This window comes from Myxocyprinus asiaticus, chromosome 9, assembly GCF_019703515.2.
Source record: "Myxocyprinus asiaticus isolate MX2 ecotype Aquarium Trade chromosome 9, UBuf_Myxa_2, whole genome shotgun sequence".
Taxonomy (NCBI): domain Eukaryota; kingdom Metazoa; phylum Chordata; class Actinopteri; order Cypriniformes; family Catostomidae; genus Myxocyprinus; species Myxocyprinus asiaticus.
Window position 1 is genome coordinate 45021836 of NC_059352.1, and position 21746 is coordinate 45043581.

General features: G+C 40.6%; 1 protein-coding gene across 1 annotated transcript; it reads right to left on the reverse strand.

The window, feature by feature from the left end:
- Positions 1-450: 450 nt before the first annotated feature.
- LOC127445691 (E3 ubiquitin-protein ligase RBBP6-like) lies at positions 451-14253 on the reverse strand. Its single transcript, XM_051705912.1, has 6 exons — positions 14139-14253; positions 13160-13200; positions 3918-3956; positions 3630-3718; positions 3442-3538; positions 451-3291 (listed from the first exon to the last, which is right to left on the reverse strand). Exons 1-6 carry the CDS (start codon positions 14251-14253, stop codon positions 3148-3150), a joined length of 525 nt encoding a protein of 174 aa, XP_051561872.1. The 3' UTR covers positions 451-3147.
- Positions 14254-21746: the final 7493 nt, after the last annotated feature.

Genomic DNA, 21746 nt, shown 5'->3' on the forward strand with positions numbered 1-21746 from the left:
AGGACTGGGTTTTGACCGGTGTGATGATTGGTAGGCAGGTTATTTTGAGGAGTTGGAAGTCGGATGGAGCACCCTCGTTCCCGGAGTGGTGCGCGGAGATGGGGAGGATGGCTGCCTTCGAGGGGGGGTCGAGCATTAGGATGGGGATTAGGGAAACTTACAATAAGAAATGGGGCAATTATTTAGCATTTTTGAGGGAATCTCGAGGTGGGGTGGTGGAGGGAGTAATTTAGAGGTTTTTTTTATTTATTTTTTTATTATTATACTTGATTACTGTATGTTATTTTATGTTGTTGTTTTAGTTTTCTGTGTGTGTGTCTATGTTCTATTGACCACAGGGGTGTTCGTGGGGGGGTCAGGGTGGGTTGAGAGTTTGGTAGGGGGAGGGGATATAGTGGGGGTTTAATGTTTAAAGTTTTTGATTCATTATATAGATGTTGTTGTATTTTTTGTGTTAATTTATGTATCAATAAAAATTTTAATAAAAAAAAAAAAAAAAAAATCCAGGGTGTCCGTAATAGGAGACACACAACAAAATAAAGAAATAAACTCCTCCCCCCGCCCTGCAGTGACATCATAATGACCATGACCCTGACCTCACCTGGATCAGCAAAAGTGTTGCTGTAGTGTAATAACAAAGTAATTAGTTACTGCAATCTAATTACTTTTTTACTTAAAAAGTAATGTAACAGTACATTTTAAATTCTTGTAATCAGATTACATTTACTGACCTTCAATTAAGTTTATTACTTTTAAGTATATTACTTGGGATCCATATATTTCTAAAATAATATTATTTATGTGGAATATATTTAAAACATGAATTATGTTCATGTCTGTTTGCATTTTGTGACAGCTGAAGGGCCTGCGCCCTCTAATGAGTCATCGTAAAGGAGAATCATGTTGTGCTGAGTTTACGCTTGAGTGTGATAATGAACAAGGAGGAATTTGTTTTGTTTTTTTGTGAAAAGTGGTTTAGAAAGTAACTTAAAAGTAAAGTATTTAATAATGTTATTACTTCTTCGATGACATAATCAGAAAAGTAATCTGATTAAATTTTTAGAGAGAGGTAATTAGTCATTTGTATTGGGTTGTTTTTGAGTAACTTACCCAACACACAGATTGGCAAGTTAAGTGCCTTTATATTTTACTGTAAAAGTTCTGCTAGGATTTTCAATCAGGCCGGAAAAATTAATCGAAGAATAGAACACAAAATAACATTATAACTTTGATAATTCAGGAAGCTTCTCTCTTACAGTGAGGGCAAAGGTTAGCGCAGTCAAAAGAAAAGCATGTTTTTAAAGCAAATACTAGCAACAATAAAACAGACATACTTATTTCTGCAGTATACACAAACATTTATTTTTTCATGTTGGTTTTTGTTTGCTCATCGTATGTGTGTGTGTGTGTGTGTGTGTGTGTGTGTTTTGTTGCTCCTTGTGTTTTTTGTTAGTTGCTCCATGTGTTTTTCTGTTGCTCCTTGTGTGTTTTTCTGTTGAACCTTGTGTTTTTTTCTGTTGCACCTTGTGTCTCTCCTTGGAGACCCAGGGTTGCTTTTATGTCAGAGACTTTCTTTATAAAGCCCTCCTATCTGGTCTTTTTTCAGCCATAAAAACCTTCATCAACACAAGGTGGGAGCCTGCTGTACCAACTTGTGTATTTGGAATCACTCCTCGTGTGAGAAGCGTCTCCATCTTTATTGCAGGAACTGCGTTTCTTGTTCGGAGGAGATCTGGAGCGGGAACGACAAACTCCTCTGTCCATCACTCCACTGCCCATCACACTCACATCCCAACCCCTCTTGGGTGGTGTTCGGGTGTTGGAGCAACGATAGTCTGTAGAACATGACATGGATCGGTCTTTGCGGCCTCTGTTAGAGTATGATGAGTGTGGTGATCTGGACTGAAAGTGAGGTTTTGAGGGATATGAGGGCCCACCATTTGAAAAATCACTATATGGAAATGATAAGAAAACAAACTGGTATAACCAAAACCCTGCGACTTGTTACCACATCATATGAGGAGTGAACAGAAAAAGAGAACAATGGTATTCCCAACAATCCAGATTGCTGAAAACATGAAGGTTCCTCTAAAAGATATATTAAAGCAATTCTGATAGTACATTCACAATCACCAACTTGTACATAATATGTAACCAACTACACATATGAAGGGTTAACTAACTAACACATGCGCCACATATTACAACACTAATACAGCAATACAAATTAAACTCAAATCAAACTCTACTCACTCTTCCTTCAGTCTGCACTGCTGCCTGAACAATTTCTCCTTGGACTGAAAAGGCACAGTTGAGGAAAGGTTGGCTTTGGGTGGCTGAGGGCCAGGAGCCATCCAGGGAGCCTGCACATTAGGTGAGACTGATGCATGGACAGGTGACGGAATGTTGTACGAATGAGGAGGACACTGCACAGGATACTGCTGAGGTGCGACACTAGGTGGCTGAGGCATCTGCACTTGTACTCCAGCAGCAGCTGCAGTTCTGTAAATCCCGTCGGTGCCTCTTGTTGCGTTAGTGAAATTATTCACCTTCTGGTTTGGAAAGAATCATAAAATGTCTTAAAACCTTCTTAAAGTTGAAGACACAGGTCAAGCAATTAAATAGGGTTTCAAGATCTTACCTGACGCAAAAACACGTTTGCGTTCAGAGAATCAGGGGAAACATCTGACTGTTTGCAAGTGGGGCAAACATGTTCATCAGACTCCAGCAAACATGTTCGGATACCTGTGGCCAAAATAATGTGTAAGCTTTCAAATGTCAAAAAGACTCTTTCGTTCAGAATAATGTTTGCTTGTACTGACTCACATTCGTCACAGTAGCTGTTTCTGCAGCAGGGGATGACCACAGCATCAGTCATGAGTTCTTGGCAGATCAGACACAGCAGCTCATCAGGCACCGGATCTTCTTGCGTTGGGGATGAAGGTTCATCCTGGGGCAAGAAAGGTGGCCTCTCTTTCTTTCCATTAGCATAGGCCTCACTAAACAAAGCAAACACAATATACTCAACCAATTGGAAATGGACATTTTTCATTCATGGTAAGATCAATATTTTGACTAAATAATTAAGGGGACATTTTAAAAATCTGAAACTTTTTCACCAACACTATTCTTTAGTTTGCACCATACTTACACATTAATAATGGGGATGACAAATTGTCCGTCATTGGTGCGCATGACTCCCTCTCTGTTTGGGTCATCTACTTTCACCATGAAACTGCGTGGAATACCTGAACACTTTTTTGGTTGTTTACTGCCATCAAATTTTGGGGCCTATGCATGAGTGATATTCAAGGTTACATTTTGTCTCTCACCTAACAAGCATACTAAAGGGAAAAAATGTATTTACAAAAGCAGACAGTTATCGTGCATATCACTAACTTCACGACAATATGTAGCTGTGGTAATAAAAGTTACAGTTACCCCAATATTTGGACAGTATTTGATGAGATGTCCAGGTATTCCACAGCGGAAGCAGATGTAATTTAAAGGGAGGAGTCCAATAAGCTGCCGGGCATAGCTGATGAATGAAGAATTATTTTACAAATTATATGAGAGCAATTTTAAATGCTGTCAATGTCTTCATATGCTGTGAATGTCTTAATACTTACTCAACAGGATAGAAGCACCGGCTGGACTGAAACATGACAGCTTTGATTTTGTCATCCTCTGAAGCGTTGGCTTCTATTAGGTTATCACTCTGTTTAACAGGTAATAATGTTTTCTCAATAAAAATAAATATTGGTATGCTCAAAAGCCCAGAGATACACTGAAATCTTGTCATCAAAGCTTGCATGTATTATTATGCGATTTCCCTATAAGAGCAGTTCCCTGAACACTAAAGAGAACACTAAAGCGCAATGAATGGGTGTATTAAGGATTTACAGAGATGAACGTACCACTAAAAGCTGCTCCAGCGAAATTGAAGAATCACCCGTCTGTCATTGAAAAAAGAAAAGCAATAAAGACTTCATGAAATCATAATTAGAGTTTTGTGGCTTTTAGTATTATTTTCTTAAAGCAATCTATATGTTAACCCTCTTATGTTCTTCTGTCATTTTTGACTGGAATCACTTTTGATGATTTAATAAAAATGGTTCCCTATCTGTCACTCACTCGACGTTGTGTCGATGTAGTGACACTAGGGGTCACTCTTGGGAGCCCGAGACACCTCTGGTCTTTGATAAAAGGCCAATGAAAATTGGCGAGTGGTATTTGCATGCCACTCCCCCGGACATACGGTTATAAAAGGAGCTGGTATACAACCACTTATTCAGATTTTCTCTTCGGAGCCGAATGGTCATGCTCATTGAGCTGAATTCCTACTGTTCATTCACCTCTGCTGGATCTGACGGTGCATTTCAGCGGCTTCTCCCTCCTCTGCACTGGTGCACTGCAGAGAATGCCCCTGGGCGCTTCGGCAGAAAAAAGAGAGTATATTTTCTGAAAGAGTTTATTTCTCTAAAAGAGTATATTTCTCTAAAAGAGCGGCACACATGGAATGTCTTTTTAAAGACGCGTCTTTTTAAAGATGCCTTTCCGATTGTGTGTTATTCCTGGTTGCGGTCGTTACCTCTCAACTTTAGATGGTCATGATTGCTGTCTTTCGTGTCTGGGCACGACCCACATGGAGGCAGCGTTCGTGGATGGTTCATGTTCTCACTGCGAGAACATGACCATGGCAACGTTGCGGTCGCGGCTTGCTTTCATAAGCCCCGATTGGGCTTCCGGATGAATCCGCCGGCTGGTCTCATGGCGAGTCTGGCCTCTTGTTCGGAGCCCGTGAAGCTGATGAGCTCTCGAGCACAGCATCGGAGAGCGGGCTTGTCCAGTCGGATGCAGAAGCCTCAGCTGGGCTCCCCCCTTCGAGGATGATTGCCCAGTCAGAGGCTGATGCAGAGATGACGGACATGCTTTCCCGGGCGGCCACGAGCGTCGGGCTAGAGTGGAACCCTCCACTCTCCCCTGAACCCTCGCGGCTCGATGATTGGTTCCTTGACTCATGGCGCCGCTCAAAGCAGCCACGCCCCGCTCCAGTGCCTTTCTTCCCGGAAGTGCACAAGGAGCTGACGAAATCGTGGGGGGCACCTTTTACTGCCCGGTCCCGATTCCTCAGTTCCCCCGCCCTCACTACCCTCGATGGCGGGGCGGCCAGGGGCTATACGGTGATTCCCCCGGTGGATAAGGCACTCACGGTGCACCTATGCCCGCAGAGCACCGCCACCTGGCACGGATGCCCAAAGCTCCCGTCCAAGCCCTGTAGGTTCACGTCGTCCCTGACAGCTAAAGCCTACAGCGCAGCTGGACAAGCCGCCTCTGCCCTGCACGCCATGGCTCTCCTGCAGGTCCACCAAGCCAAGGCGTTAAAAGAACTGCACGAGGGTAGTTCCGCCCCAGATCTGATGCAAGAACTGTGCTCGGTGACTGACCTCACTCTCCGAGTGACGAAGGTCACGGCACGGACGATGTCCACATTAGTGGTCCAGGAGCGCCACCTTTGGCTCAATATGGTCGAGATGGGTGAGGCCGACAAGACACGGTTCCTTGCTGCCCCCATTTCCCAGGCTGGCCTATTCGGTGACACCGTCGAGGACTTTGCCCAGCAGTTCTCGATGGTGAAGCAGCAGACGGAGGCTATCCAGCATATCATGCCCTGGCGCGGCTCAAGATCCCGCACCCCGTCTGCTCGCCGCCAAGGGCGTCCCCCTGTGGTGACTGCACTAGCTCCGCCACAGCCCGCCCCTTCGGCCCGGCCCCGGCGTGGAGCCCACCGCAGGAAGCAGACACCACCTGTCTCACAGTCGGCCGCTAAGAACCCACGGAGGTCATCAAAGTGCACCTGAGACGGGCAACCTAGGGTCGAAGAAACCCACTCATCTGGAGCTGGTAGGAAGACCACTCCATCCCCCGGTGGAGGGCCGGGTGGAGAATCTTTTGTTGCCTTTTTGTTTGATTTGGCCGCATGCCCAAGTGGCTGCGGTACCCAACAGTTCAGCAAAAGAGCGGTTTCCTCCTTCCCTGGGTCACATACCCAGTGTGCACGGTCATCATCACGACTACCATCCATGGGTTTTCCCTTGCAGGATTGGCGCTCCAGCGGCAGTCTTCCCACCCCTGAGCGCCCAACTGTGGCACACATCTGCCCCCGATGTGACAGTCTCCAGGGGTCACGAGGACAGGCCTCTTCCTCCCCCGTCCCAGGCTGTTCCGGGGGTGGTCACAAGGAGCCAGGTAAGTGCTTCAATGTCCCTAGACTCAGCACGGTTACAACGTGGTGTGGCACCTCGAGCTCCACCCCACCGCGAGGCCCCACCTGCCGGTACGTCCCCCATGCACGGAACTTGGATGCGTGGCTTGCTCTTTCCAATCCAACGCGATGGCTGGTCCGGACCGTCCGACTCGGCTACGCGATTCAGTTCACCAGGCGCCCGCCCAGGTTCAGCGGTATCCACTTCACCTTGGTGAAGGACGAAAATGCTGCTACCTTTCGCACGGTGATCGCTACCCTCCTACGGAAGGGCGCTATAGATCCTGTCCCTCCGGCCGAGATGAAGAAGGGGTTTTACAGCCCCTATTTCATCGTACCGAAAAAAGGCGGTGGGTTGCGGCCAATCTTGGACCTGTGAGTATTGAACCGAGCTTTACACAGACTCCCGTTCAAGATGCTGATGCAAAAACGCATTCTGGCGAGCTTCCGGCATCAAGATTGGTTTGCGGCGGTAGACCTGGAGGACGCGTACTTCCACGTCTCAATTCTACCTCGACACAGACCCTTCCTGCGGTTTGCATTTGAGGGTCGGTTTGTACTCTCGGGACATGTTGTGTGCACACAGGGACTTGTTGCTCTCACACCTCAGCCGACTAGGGTTTCGGGTCAACTGGGAAAAAAGCAAGCTCCTCCCAGTTCAGAGCACCTCTTTCCTCGGTTTGGAGTTGGACTCAGTCTCTTTGACAGTGCGTTTCACGAACAAGCGTGCCCAGTCGGTGCTGACCTGTTTGAAGGCATTCAAACAGAAAACAGCGGTTCCACTGAAACTCTTTCAGAGGCTCCTGGGGCATATGGCATCCTCAGCGGTGGTCACCCCGCTCGGGTGGATGCATATGAGACTGCTTCAGCACTGGCTTCAGACTCGAGTCCCGTGATGGGCATGGCACCGCGGGACACATCGCGTGGTCATCACGCCGGTCTGTCACCATCTTTTCAGCCCTTGGACCAACCTCTCCTTTCTACTGGCAGGTGTTCCCCTAGAACAGGTCTCCAGGCACGTCGCGGTCATGACAGACGCCTCCAAAACGGGCTGGGGCACTGTTTGCAATGGGCACGCAGCCGCCGGCTTGTGGACGGGCCCACAACTGCATTGGCACATCAACTGCCTCGAGTTGTTGGCAATTCTGCTCGCCCTGTGGAGGTTTCGGCCGTTGATCCAGGGCAAGCACGTGTTAGTTCGGACAGACAACACGGCAACGGTAGCATACATCTGCACTCTTGTTGTATGTCACAATCTCCTCCTCTGGAGCCAGCAGCACTTCAAGTCGCTGCGAGCCACTCACATCCCAGGCAACCTCAACACTACAGCGGACGTGCTGTCATGGCAGGTTACCCTCAGGGGAGAGTGGAGACTCCACCCTCAGGTGGTCCAGCTGATTTGGAGTTGATTTGGACAGGCACAGGTGGACCTGTTCGCCTCCCAAGAATCCTCCCACTGCTCGCTCTGGTACGCCATGACCGAGGCCCCCCTCGGCATAGATGCACTGGCACACAGCTGGCCCCCTGGCCTGCGCAAATATGCGTTTCCCCCAGTGAGCCTACTTGCACAGACTCTGTGCAAGGTCAGGGGGGACGAGGAGCAGGTCGTCCTGGTAGCATCCTACTGGCCCACCTGGACGTGGTTCTCGGACCTCACGATCCTCATGACAGCCCCCCCTTGCTAATTCCCCTGAGGAAGGACCTTCTGACACCCGCGACCAGACCTCTGGAATCTCCATGTCTGGCCCCTGGACGGGACGTGGAAGACCTAAGCGGTCTACCACCCACGGTGATAGACACGATCACTCAGGCTAGGGCCCCCTCTACGAGGCGCCTGTATGCCTTTAAGTGTCGTCTGTTCATTAAGCTGTGTTCTTCCCGACAGGAAGACCCCCAGAGATGCGCAGTCGGATCAGTGCTTTCCTTCCTGCAGGAGAGGTTGGAAGGGCGGCTGTCCCCTTCCACCTTGAAGGTGTACGTTGCCGCCATAGCAGCACACAACAACACAGTCTATGGTAAGTCCTTAGGGAAGCATGACCTGATCATCAGGTTCCTGAGAGGCTCCAGGAGGCTGAATCCCTCCAGACTGCGCCTCGTTCCCTCATGGGACCTCTCTGTAGTTCTTCAGGGTCTACAGAGAGCCCCCTTTGAGCCTTTGCAGTCAGCTGAGCTTAAGGCACTCTCCTTGAAGTCTGCCCTCCTGACTGCGCTCACTTCCATCAAGAGGGTAGGAGACCTGCAAGCGTTCTCTGTCAGCGAAACGTGCCTGGAGTTCGGTCCGGGCTACTCTCACGTGATCCTGAGACCCTGACCGGGCTATGTGCCCAAGGTTCCCATGACCCCTTTTAGGGACCAGGTGGTGAACCTGCGAGTGCTGCCCCAGGAGGAGGCAGACCCAGCCCTATTGTTGCTGTGTCCGGTGCGCGCTTTACGCATCTATTTGGATCGCACGTAGAGCTTTAGGATCTCTGAGCAGCTCTTTGTCTGCTTTGGTGCACAGCGGAAAGGAAGCGCTGTCTCCAAGCAGAGGATCGCTCATTGACGCCATAGCTATGGCATATCACGCCCAGGATATGCCATCCCCCGTTAGAGTTACGAGCCCATTCTACCAGGGGTGTAGCGGCCTCCTGGGCCCTGGCCAGAGGTGCCTCTCTAACAGACATTTGCAGAGCAGCAGGCTGGGCAACACCCAACACCATTGCAAGGTTCTACAACCTCCGGGTGGAACCGGTTTCGTCCCAGGTAGTGGCACGCAATACAAGCGGATAAGCCCGGGATAGCCGGCCGGGTGTATCGCTTGCACATAGCGCCTTTCGCCTCCTCTGAGCTGAAGACGTGCGCCATTAATTCCCAGTAGTGTTCACAACTATGTTCCCTGGTTGACTTCCTCTGAGCCCTGTGGCAGTCAAGTTTTCGGAGAGACTCAATGCCGTCCCAGTACACATGCTAACTAAGAGCCCTGTTCTGGGGTACGTGCTCCGCATGTGGCGGTTCCCTGTAAGGTAACCCCATGCGATGTATATCTTCCGCTAATTCGTTTCCCTGTTGGCAAACTGCGTCTTCCTTGGGCAGAGCCCCTCTGCCCCAGTCTCCATGTTTGTAGTAACTCCTCCCCCATTGGGTAGGATCTACCTTGAGACTCTCCACATGGTCGTCAAGACCCCAAAGGGCCGTTCGACACTCATAACTATGTTGGGGGAGGTTACGTGTCGGCCTGGTGTGCTGGCTACGAGGCACACAGTGGTCTGCCCGTCACACACCGCCAGTTCACGTAACACAGTTCAGCCAGTTGTGGCGTTTTGTATAGGGACCCCTAGTGTCACTATATCGACACAACGTCGAGTGAGTGACAGATAGGGAACGTCCTGGTTACTTGCGTAACCTCTGTTCCCTGATGGAGGGAACGAGACGTTGTGTCCCTCCTGCCACAACGCTGAACTACCCGCTGAAATGGCTGGACCTTGTCTCGGCTCCTCAGCATAAAACCTGAATGCGTGGTTGCATACAGCTCCTTTTATACCCGTCTGTCCGGGGGAGTGGCATGCAAATACCACTCGCCAATTTTCATTGGTCTCTTATCAAAGACCAGAGGTGTCTCGGGCTCCCAAGAGTGACCCCTAGTGTCACTTCATCGACACAACATCTCGTTCCCTCCATCAGGGAACGGAGGTTACGCAAGTAACCAGGACGTTTTCTTTATCTGAGCAGTATAATACTTGGTGACTTTTCCTCCACTTACCATCTGAACATAAAAATATTGGGCATGTTTCGATTAGTCTAAGTGGTCATAAAAATAAAAAAGCGACAACTTTTGTCTTCATGGTCAGAATTGACAATCCATTGAAAATGAATGGGAAAGAACCTAACACAGAGCAATTTTTTTTTTTTATCTGTCAAATACAGTTAATAAATTGGCCACAATGCAGACAAAACACACACACACAAATGAACTGGTGAGACTGTAACACAGAGCTTTTTTTATTATTATTATTTGTCATATAAAACCAATAACTCAGCAACAATGTTAAACACACACACTCAGAAATGAGGGGGTGAGACAATAAAACACCCACAATGCAGTATACGCACGCACGCATGCACGGACGCACACATGCACACACACACACACACACACACACACACAAATAAATGGGTGAGACTAAAACAGCCAGGAAGCAGAACATACAACATAACACGCACACACATACAGAAAAAAAGATTGCAGACTGTCTCCCAAGAGAAATACATTTGCGAGGTGCATGCCATCATAACGGTCACAGATGCATGAATACATAAAGACATTGCATCATTCTTTACTGTTCTTACTTTTTTTTAAATAAAAATTTACTATAGAAATTTTGAAATTGCAAAATGTTTACTCTGATTCTTCTGTTTTATACTCTAATTAAATTGTCACAATTTTGCAGTTCAATTCACTGCAAAAAAACTGCAAAAACTGACACTAAATGCTAAACTTTGACAAATAATAGTTTGATAATATCTTATATAAAGTATATATCTCCAAATGTATAACTTGTGATAAAATATAAAATTAGGTTACAACAAGCAATCAGACTACACAGTAGGTGGCTGTATAGAACACTGCAGCCATCTACTGGCCATTATTGTCACAACATGATTTTCAAGTAATGTTATTTATATTATGCAGTCACATTCTGCATGTGCAGATTAATGGTAAAATTGAGAAATGTACATGTAAAAAGATAAGAAATAGCATAAAATCCTAAAAGAAGTGCCTAATTTTATTGTTATTACTTCAGGGAAGTAGAAATATCATCATTATCATCATCAAAAATCATCTTGCACTACACAGATTTTGTCCAATCAAATGCTTTCCTTTCCAGTACTACTTACAACTGACTAGCAATTCAACTTCTGGTATGAATAGAAATACATAAACACAGGACAGAAAACTATGCTAATCAAGTCATTTTATTTGGTCTTTAAAACAAAAAGCTGTGACATCATGACCATACACATGTCTATATACTGAGAAGTAGACAAATTAAACAAGACAAACTAAAGCTTTTAAGGTTAACACTATACACACAACAAGCCTAACAACCGATTCCTAATAGTGATAATTGAAATCTGAATACTGGAGCAAAACAACAGGGATACAAGAACATTCAATGTTTTATAAGTTTATAAGGAATTAGTATTTTGAACTATATATATTTTTAAAGCTTGATCAACTGTGACACCAACAAAATGAGCTCTGAATGCTTTAATAGAGTTCAACACCATTTACTGGTCATCTAGGAATGATATCGCTCATCTAAAGAAACCCTATGAAAAATGAACACGCGGAGCCTCGCAGTAATCATATAGCAAATGTGATTTATTCATAATGAACAGAATATGGAATTCATTTTTAAAAATGTTCACTGGGATTGGGCATTCTTTTGTCACTCAATAAGCAAACTGTCATATATCACATGTTTCTTAGTCAGTCACTTTTTGCTCATCCAGGCAGTTTGGGGCTCAACATCATATAGACTGAAGCAAACAACTGCTGTCACATACCATCCGAAATAGTATAACATTATAATGTACATATACTGTATCACATACTGTAGTCAAGTTCCATAAAATAGTCACTAAATAAACAAGCAAATTAAAATATTGCCTCAATACAGCACATTATGGGGCATTATTACAGTACAATGTTCAAAAAACAAGACCGTGCCTTATCATAGCAATCGCGTAAACATGGGTAGATTGAAGCTGTGTGAGACAAAGTGAAATTAAGAACAGAAGCATTTCTCATTAATAAAAACTGAACATTAGCCAAGTTCATCATGTATCTAGATCAATATGATCTCAACAGAATTCAAACTTTCAAAGGCATTTCCAGTGTACAACCAGTACATCCGTATATATGCACACAGACTTCTATTTGGAAATTGCATGACTATATGAATCAATACATCAGATTTAGTAAATCATGCAATATAAACATTCAGTTTTTAAACATTCAATTGTTTTCAAACAGGTTTTTAAACACAAACATGAAAAAGTTCCCCAAAAGATGTTACAGTAAGACAAATCAACTGCTAAGGAGACTGAAGATGAGTATAATGAGAAAAGGAAAGAAGGTGTTTCTACATACTGCTTTTGAGGAGTCATTTGATGGTTCAGGCCGAGAACTGCAAAACAAAACAACACAGAGGTTAACTTGCTCTAGTCAAAACTACTTTGTCTAATGACAGACACAGGATTCTTCAGACATTTCACTGTGCCACTTTTCAAAGAGAAAATGTATTCTTCAGACTCATTTTGATCCTGCCTACTGAACTACAGTGTTATATTCAGTGTTGGGTAAGTTACTCAAAAGAGGTAATCCACTACAAACTACTAATTACATCTCTAAAATGTAATCAGATTACTTAATATAAAAATTAATCACATTACTAATTATTTTACTTTTAAGTTACTTTCTAAATCACTTTTCCTAGAAAGGTTTTTGGTTTTCCGCTCAAATTCAAAATGTCTATATTTCCTGCTCATTCATTGTCACACACCCAGACCTACATATGAGTTCATATTTTAAATGTATACAGTACGTAATACTTTAGTGCAAGTAATGTACTTAAAAGTAATTATTTGAATTGAAAGTCAGTAACTGTACTCTGCTTTCAAGAATTTAAAATGTAATGTATTACATTACTTTTTGACTAAAAAGTAATAGATTACAGTAACTAAAAACTTTGTAATCAGATACACAAATACAAACACTGGTAATATTATAGGCCTATTTAAATTTCACATCAGACCTAAAGTCTCTGGGTAAAAGTTGTGCATTATGACTTACTTAGAAAATCTTTTGATTTTCGGGTTCACCCCAGCAATCGGGATTTGTTTTAAAATCACCGCGGTGTTGTTGGGGATGATGGCTCCATCATCAGTGTATTCTGTCAGCAAAAACACCATTATAAGACTATAAGTCAACATTTCTCTCAAACACACCATCGAAAAAATATTACCATTATATATATATATATATATATATATATATATATATATATATATATATATATATATATATATATATATATATTTACTCTACCGGTCAAAAGTTTTGAAACACTTACTCATTCTTTATTATAATCTTTTTTTTTTTCTTTTTTTTTCACATTTTAGAATAATAGTCAAGTCATCAAAACTATGGAATAACATAAATGGAACTATGGGAATTATGTTGTGACTAAACAAAATCCAAAATAAATCAAAACTGTGTTATATTTTAGCATCTTCAAAGTAGTCACCATTTGCCTAGAATTTTCAGAAATGTACTCTTGACATTTTCTCAACCAACTTCTTGAGGTATCACCCTGGGATGCTTTTTAAACAGTGTTGAAGGAGTTCCCATCTATGTTGGGCACTTATTGGCTTCTTTTCTAAATTAAATTTTAGTTTTATAATGAAATAAATTAATATGGTGGCACAATTATATTTTTGTCTACAAAACTAATTTCAAACATTTTCAGATCAAAAGATTTTTCAGATAATGAGAAACATTTCAGTCAAGTGTTTCAAAGGTTTTGACCGGTAGTGTGTGTGTGTGTGTGTGTGTGTGTGTGTATACATATATATATATATATATATATATATATATATATATATATATATATATATATATATATATATACTGTATATTGCATGGTTCATGAATATGGTAATAAACATCTGATTGCAAGAGCAGGGAAATTTTGACTTTTGCTATATTTGTGGTGGTAAAAGCAAAGGCCTTGCGTACACACACTTTGAAAGACTTGCCTAGTGAGTATCTTATTTAACTTTTTTTTTTAAGCAGCAATTTCGCCACCTGGTGGCATATTTCAATTCTTACCTTCATTTGTTTGCGCGTTAAAAACGAGCAGGTCAGAGACACGCAGTTTCTTTCGTGTCTTGACCCGTCGTTTCAGATCACCAAGAGTGATGTATCGGCCCTCAAATGTGATCATTTCGTAGGTAAGCGCGGACGAAAACTTAAAATGTACACAAGTCATTTTGAACTACCACCAAACACACTATCAAAGAACATCATCACCAGCGGACAAATATATACAACACCGAACGTTCTATTTCAAAGTATCCTTTATGACGTAATTATAAGCAGAATGTCCCAACATAAGAGAGAATGGAACCTTGTAGTGCTGCAATTTCAACCTATCTGAAATAACCATAAACTAATGAGAATAAAAGGAAAATAAATTTCAACATTTTCTTGCAATCCTTCAGTATGTTCAGTATGAGTGTGGTGGCAAATTTAGTAATAAAACAACTCTGTAAAAAGGATAACCTGCAGTTATTATCTTAAAGAGCTATTTCTACCTGATATAACCCTTAACATTTGTTTTGTTGTTATAACCTACTGTGTTCGGGTTGATTCAGTGATGTTAAATAATATTTGTGACTTGAACCAAACCGGTTACTTCAGATGTCACCAACTGAAACACAATTTTACTTTAATATATTTATTTTAAAGTCTTGCTCATATCTGGAAATCCTATAAAAATCTGTCCCTAACTGAAATATTTTACATCCTCATATCATCAACATTTTAAATACATTTTTGTTTGAAAATGCAAGAGCATGAAAATATCAGGTTACTTATTCAAAATGAGCTGGAGTATTGCATGCTTTAAATCTTTTTAAAATAATACAATGGTAAAATATTATTATTGTAAATATGTCTTTACCATAATTCTAAATTAAATTGGTAGCACTTTACAATAAGGTTTCATTTTGTAACATTAGTTAACAACATTAGATAACATGAACTAATAATGAATAATAGTTTTACAGCATTTACAAACTTTGGTTAATGTTAATTTCCACATACTAATAAAATAAAATACTAATACAGTTTTTAAATCAAAAGTTGTATTTGTTAACATTAGTTAATGCACTATGAACTAACATGAACTAACAATGAACAACTGTATTTTTATTAACTAACATTAATAAAGATTAATAAATGCTGTAAAAATATATATTGTTCATTGTTTGTTCATGATACCTAATGTTTACGAATGGAACCTTATTGTAAAGTGTTACTGTTACATTTATTAAATATTACTAATTATAATAATATTATACTATAATAATAATCTGACTAATATCATTTAACAAATTATTGCAACAATAATGATAACCAACCCGATCTCATGAAAAGTCGTACATAATTAACGAGTTGGCTATTTCGTATTGTCTCGCACGATGTTGTTTGCATAAACTGGTACGACTTCATCACGTGCAAATTCCCAGATGTCTAAAATTTTGAAAAGTCAGACAATTCTGACGATTTTGCTGTAAGAGTGTGTTGATAACAGTGCCACTATTTTAAATCAGTGTATATTTGTCACTGGTGTTACTTTTTGGGGGTGAAACACTTAGGATATATTTCATGAGGCAAAAGTGGGGGGATAGTTACAGTATAACTGCATGGTGAAGGTACACATGCTTACATTTTTAAGTAATATTTAAGAAATGTTTTTAAAGGGTTTCTTTTTCATGTAAGTAAATGTAATCAAATTATAACAGCTTTTTAGTCAATGATTATTTATAGGTTTGGTAATTATCTGATATAGAGATCAATGTTACATTTTTGTTTTTGTAATAGCTACCTTCCTTCATCTTAACTATCAAATTAAGTGCTGTTACTGTCAGTTTTATCACTCATTCCTCAATATGGTGAAACACCACTGAGACAAGAGCATGTCAGCTAATAACAAGTAAATATATAGGGCTACAATTAAATGTAAAAAAAAAAAAAAAAAAAAATTACAGTAAGTTACATTTACTTTTTTTCAAGTATTATTATAGAATCACAATCACAGAACCACAGAGTCTCTGAATTGTCATTTGTGGGATGTTGTGCAGGGAATCTCATTCCTGCAGAAGGTCCAGACAAGATCACTTCCTCTGGGAATCTAAGGGTCATGTGTGATGAGTCAGTCCTGCTTGAACAATCATCTGTGTTTGCAGAAACTGCTGCAGTTGGATACAGTGGAACGGTTAATGCTGGCGTCTGCTGGTGGGCCTGGGTAGCTCAGCAAGTAAATACGATGACTACCACACCTGGAGTCGAATCCAGGGCGTGCTGAGTGACTCCAGTCAGCCTTCCTAAGCAACCAATTGGCCCGGTTGCTAGGGTGGGTAGAGTCACATTGGGTTAACCTCCTTGTGGTCGCTATAATGTAGTTCTCGCTTTCGGTGGGGCACGTGGTGAGTTGTGCGTGGATGCCGCGGAGAATAGCGTGAGCCTCCACACGCGCTAGGTCTCCACGGTAACGTGCTCAACAAGCCACGTGATAAGATGTGTGGATTGACTGTCTCAGACGCGGAGGCAACTGAGATTCATCCTCCACCACCCGGATTGAGGCGAGTCACTACGCCACCATGAGGACCTAGAGCGCATTGGGAATTGGGCATTCCAAATTGGGGAAAAAAGTAAAAAAAAAAAAATGCTGGCGTCTGGCAAAGATGGCATGTGACATCAGTACCTTCAGCAGTGGCATTTCTGGCTTACTTGGTGCCCTAGACGAGATCCGACTTGGCGCCCTCCTTAACTTCCCAACATCCAACCCCCCCCCCCTCCCCCATATATATATATATATGTATATATGGCAGTATACATAATTTGTCTAAAAACTGCATTGCACTGGGGCTCCTTGAGAATTTGTATTACTAAGGGCATAACATGGGAGATAACCTTTACATTTGCTGAAAATATTTTTTAAATTTCAAAGTAAAAACATGTATTTCCAGCAGCAGATAACTTCAATTAAACTTGAATGTGGAGTAAAATATAATCAAGGACATATTCACAGTTCTCACAGTTGCATATACTCACTCAGTGCTTGAAAACTAAAAGAAAAGTGTATATTCTTTACATTGAAAAAAGTAAATTTTAATAGTATAAAATTAAGCAAAATCTGCTTAACATAAGATTGATTTAAGTGAGTGAGTAAATGTAAGTTAAACATTTCATTAATACAATAACTTTTTACTTTCCTTATATACCACATGACATACGGAAGCCTCCGCAAGGAACACTTGGTGCACAAACCCAAAATCAAAAGTTAATTTTTAGATCATGAACAGGTCATTTTTGAGTAGAAAATTAACTTCAGACTTCATAAAACATGAAGTTACCAAACGTAACAGCAAAATTAACCATAAAAATGGTGTAAATAAACTTGCAAACAGTGAAACCATGCAAGCTCATTAATTATTCAAGCCCAGTGCATGCTGGGAACATCAGCTTAGAACAATTAAGTAAAATTTACTTATTTTGTTTACCTGTGAAATTTACTCAAATTTACAAATAAATTAGACATGCTTTTCTAGTTTAAGATTGATACATGATGACACAATGTAAAGATAACAAACTATCATGAATAATATTCACTTTTTTTACATGTTTGTATTTAAGTACAAATGTAGAATTTATTTAATATTTTCAATATTACGCAAAACTAAATTATTCAATGTAGAAAGTACTTAATATTTTCTGTTATATTTACTTCAGCAATACATTTTTTTTTTTAGTGTAGGTAGAATCTCCCTGGATGTAATAAGTCATCCAGGTATTTCTCACCGACTGTATTATGAATACTGAAGATTCTGACATACTAATTAATTCTGCTTTTGGCATGCTAGGGAAGTATGCATATTTGGACGCGGGAGTGAGTTGAACTCGAGAACTCGAGTCGGTTTCAGCAAAGTGGTTCTGGAGTTCAGGTTGCATCCAGTCAACTGGAGGAGAGGATTATCAGTGAATAATTACTTGAATTTCACTCTGTGGGAAGTACATGTATTTAGCACCCAGATTATTAGAGTAACTTTTGTATGGTTCTGTACTTGACCAGTAGATCAGTTACTCTAGGTCCTGCATGTGGTGTGTGAGGAAACAAAGACCAAAGAAATTAGAAAAATATTTGCTGGCTTTACTGAAATTTATATGAAATAAAACCACAGTGTACATTTTGACATTTTTGACATTTGAAGAATCAAGAGTTCAGTCCTCAAAATGTATTACACACAAAAGTAACTGTTGTCCTACACTGTCAGAAAAAAGTGTATGGTAAGGGTACATTTGTGATCACATAGGGTACAATTTATGTGGTTGTACCCTCAATGGGTCATAGTTCACCTTAAGGTATTAATATGTACCCTTTATGGATAGATAAGGTGCAAATACATTTTCAGCCAACAAAGGTTCCATGTCTGTACCATTTCCCCAAATAGAGGTACAAAATAGTGTGACCAAATAATTTGCCTGGGGGATGGCATGGGGTGGTTCAAGGCTGCCAAACCCTGCAAGTGCATGAAATTCACTTTGTGCATTCTCCTGAATGTGATCTCAACAATTCAATGAACACACAGTTGAAAATCACCCAATACCAACATAAACTTAAATGTTGTACAGTAAAATAGTTCATGTTCACTGGTCTGTGGCATCTACATGAGGTGAAAAAAACAAAAAACAAACACTTAATCCATGTCTGACCGTGTTTCTGGATTTTAGTGTTTATATTTAGAGCGTCAAGATGATGGCTTTTAATATAAAACAAATACATGAAATTAAATCACAAACAGGATTAGAAAATGCAATTTTAAACCATATAAAATAAACAAGAGCTTTTTAATGGTCTGGATTTTTTCTTTAAATAAAATCATTAAACTTCTGTTTATCTTCAGTGAGGAGCACAAATTCTTATATAGCCTACTACTGTATAAAAACGTATCTAAACAAGAGCGACTGAGGAGCTGCAACAGGTTATCTGTAGGCAAGGGAGTAGATTTGGCTTGAACATTAGGGGGGTTAGAGTGTGAAGAATTTACATATTTCCATTGATCATGGTTTAAATTTTGGGGGGTTGTACTTGCTTGTTTTGATTATTGGTTACTCCAAACTCCCTGGAATCTACGCCCCTGTTTGAGGGGCTTTATTAAAATTCATCCAATGGGATTGCATTGCCATTGAATCTTTTTAGCTTTTTACACAAAGCTTTGAATAACCCTATTCTGAATAGAACCCTATCCTATCAAGAATGCTTTTAAACATGCAGTACAAATGCTTTTACACAGCTCATTTATATCAAAGAATGACAAATGACTGTAGTTATTGGGGAGACTGGGGCTAGTTGTCACACATGGAAGTTGTCACAAGGGTTATATCTCAGTAAATATAATGTTTTGAGTTAAATGTCCAATTAAACAATTTCTTGTTTTCTCTAGTTGTTTCAAACACCTAGTGCAAATGTCTTAGTTACATTGTACTACTTTCTGTAAATTATATCCTCCAACTTCAATAACTATATTGTCATATTTCTATAATAGTTGTTGGTTAAACTAGGGTTGCCAGTGTGTACGGTGTTACCAGTTTTACTCGGTAAACAAGGGACAACACTGGTGTGAAATTTTATACCGGTGGAAACATTATGAATGGAACTTCCAATACCAATACAATAGCCTAACGAATAGAATAGCCTTAAATAAAGAATAGTTGCCTAACGAAGAGTTTGTGACCTATGATAAATGAACCTAAATAATGCACTGAAAGCCAGATGTTCTTTACCAATATATCAAATTACACAGGCAGCAAAGTACACACACTGACAAAGAGAACTGCTGGTAGTGAATATAATGTGCATGGTGGGTAACTGTAAGATAGCCCATGATGGAGAGAATGCACAGATGAAGTTCTTTGCCAAAGAGATGTTGCCCTTCACAACTGTTGAAAAGGCATCTTTCAAAAAGTTGAAGAACACACATTTTAATTGCACCCCATTTTTTTCAGTTTCATTTGAATTTTTAGTTAAAATAAAATAAAAAAGTTCAAAGTTTGAAATCAAGCTGCCTTGCGTTATTGTGTAGGCTATTGCTTAACGAAAATTACCCCATAGTACCATCTAGCATCCAACCAGCGGTAATACCGGTGTTAGTCGGTTTGAATGTGATCACCGGTCTGAACGTGATCACTGCACCAGTGTGAAAATTATGATACTGTGGCAAGTCTAGGTTAAACAAGTGAACATGATAAAACCACACTGGCATAAATCATACATTCAGGCAATGGACAATTATAAAATGTAGATAGATATTAACCGAAAGGTTAAACTGTGCTCTCGGGAGTCAAGCGTATTTTTCATAAATGTCAGGTTGTCACATGCATTTTTAAATGTCATTTTATTAGAGCTGTCAGAATTAATGCGTTAACACATGCGATTAACTAAAAAAGTTTAACGTGTTCATTTTTCGTAACCCTTGTGCATTAATTTAAAAAAGTTAATATTATATATTAATATTATTTTCCACTTTCACTGACTTAGATTTTTTAACCAACATCAATCCTGATCATAACTACCAAATATTCATTCATTTTCAGGATTTTAACCCTTTAAATGCCCATTTGTTTTCATAATGCCACTGTTGTTTTGTACAGACACACACACACACACACATGTTGGTACAGCTATCCTTATGAGGACTCTCCATAGACATAATGATTTTTATACTGTACAAACTATAGATTCTATCCCCTAACCCTAAATCTTAACCTAACCCTCACAAAAAACTTTCTGCATTTTTACATTTTCGAAAAAACATAGTTTAGTATGTTTTTTAAGCGATTTAATTTATGGGGACACTAGAAATGTCCTCATAAACCACATTTATAGCATAATACCCTAAAAAAAAGTCCTCGTAAACCACTTAAACATGCCCACACACACACACATTTCTCAATACACATATACAAATCACACTCTGACATCCATACCAACACACCCACACAACTTTAGCTGCATCATTTATTCAATTGGCCTGCAGTGCTCTATAATACAGCAAACAGAAAATAGGTAAAAAGCATGTATTTGCTCCATAGGCTAAACATTAGAAAAATGGCACCATCTGGTGGAAAATATAAAAAATAATAAATTTGAAGCCAGGGCTCCGGAATGAAAGCATAATATCATAGAATTCATGATTTTATGCTTTAATGGCACTGGGATCAAATATTGCAGTTTTAATGGGTTTCAATGGGGACATTTTTGTCCTTAAGGACCTGAGTGTAACTATTTTATGTACACAGTGTATTATAGATGTATTATAGGAACTGAGGTTGAAATATCAAAATTCCCCCCAAAATACACACCTTTGGCAAAATTTATGCCGTTGGCATTAACATAACAAAATGAATGAAAAAACAAAAATGAAAAAGACAAAAATGTCCCGAAAGTCGTACAAGGGTTAATCGCGATTAACGCATTTACCGTTAATACAGTATAAACACTGGGGTGAAGGGCAGAACCTATGTAATGTGTCCACCCAGAGTCATTTCCCACTTAGACTTTGGGAAACGTTTAATGTTACTTGAATTGATGATATTTGAGTGCATTTCTATTTATATTGTGGAAGGCTTTGTTTGAAAAATTTTAATAAAGCA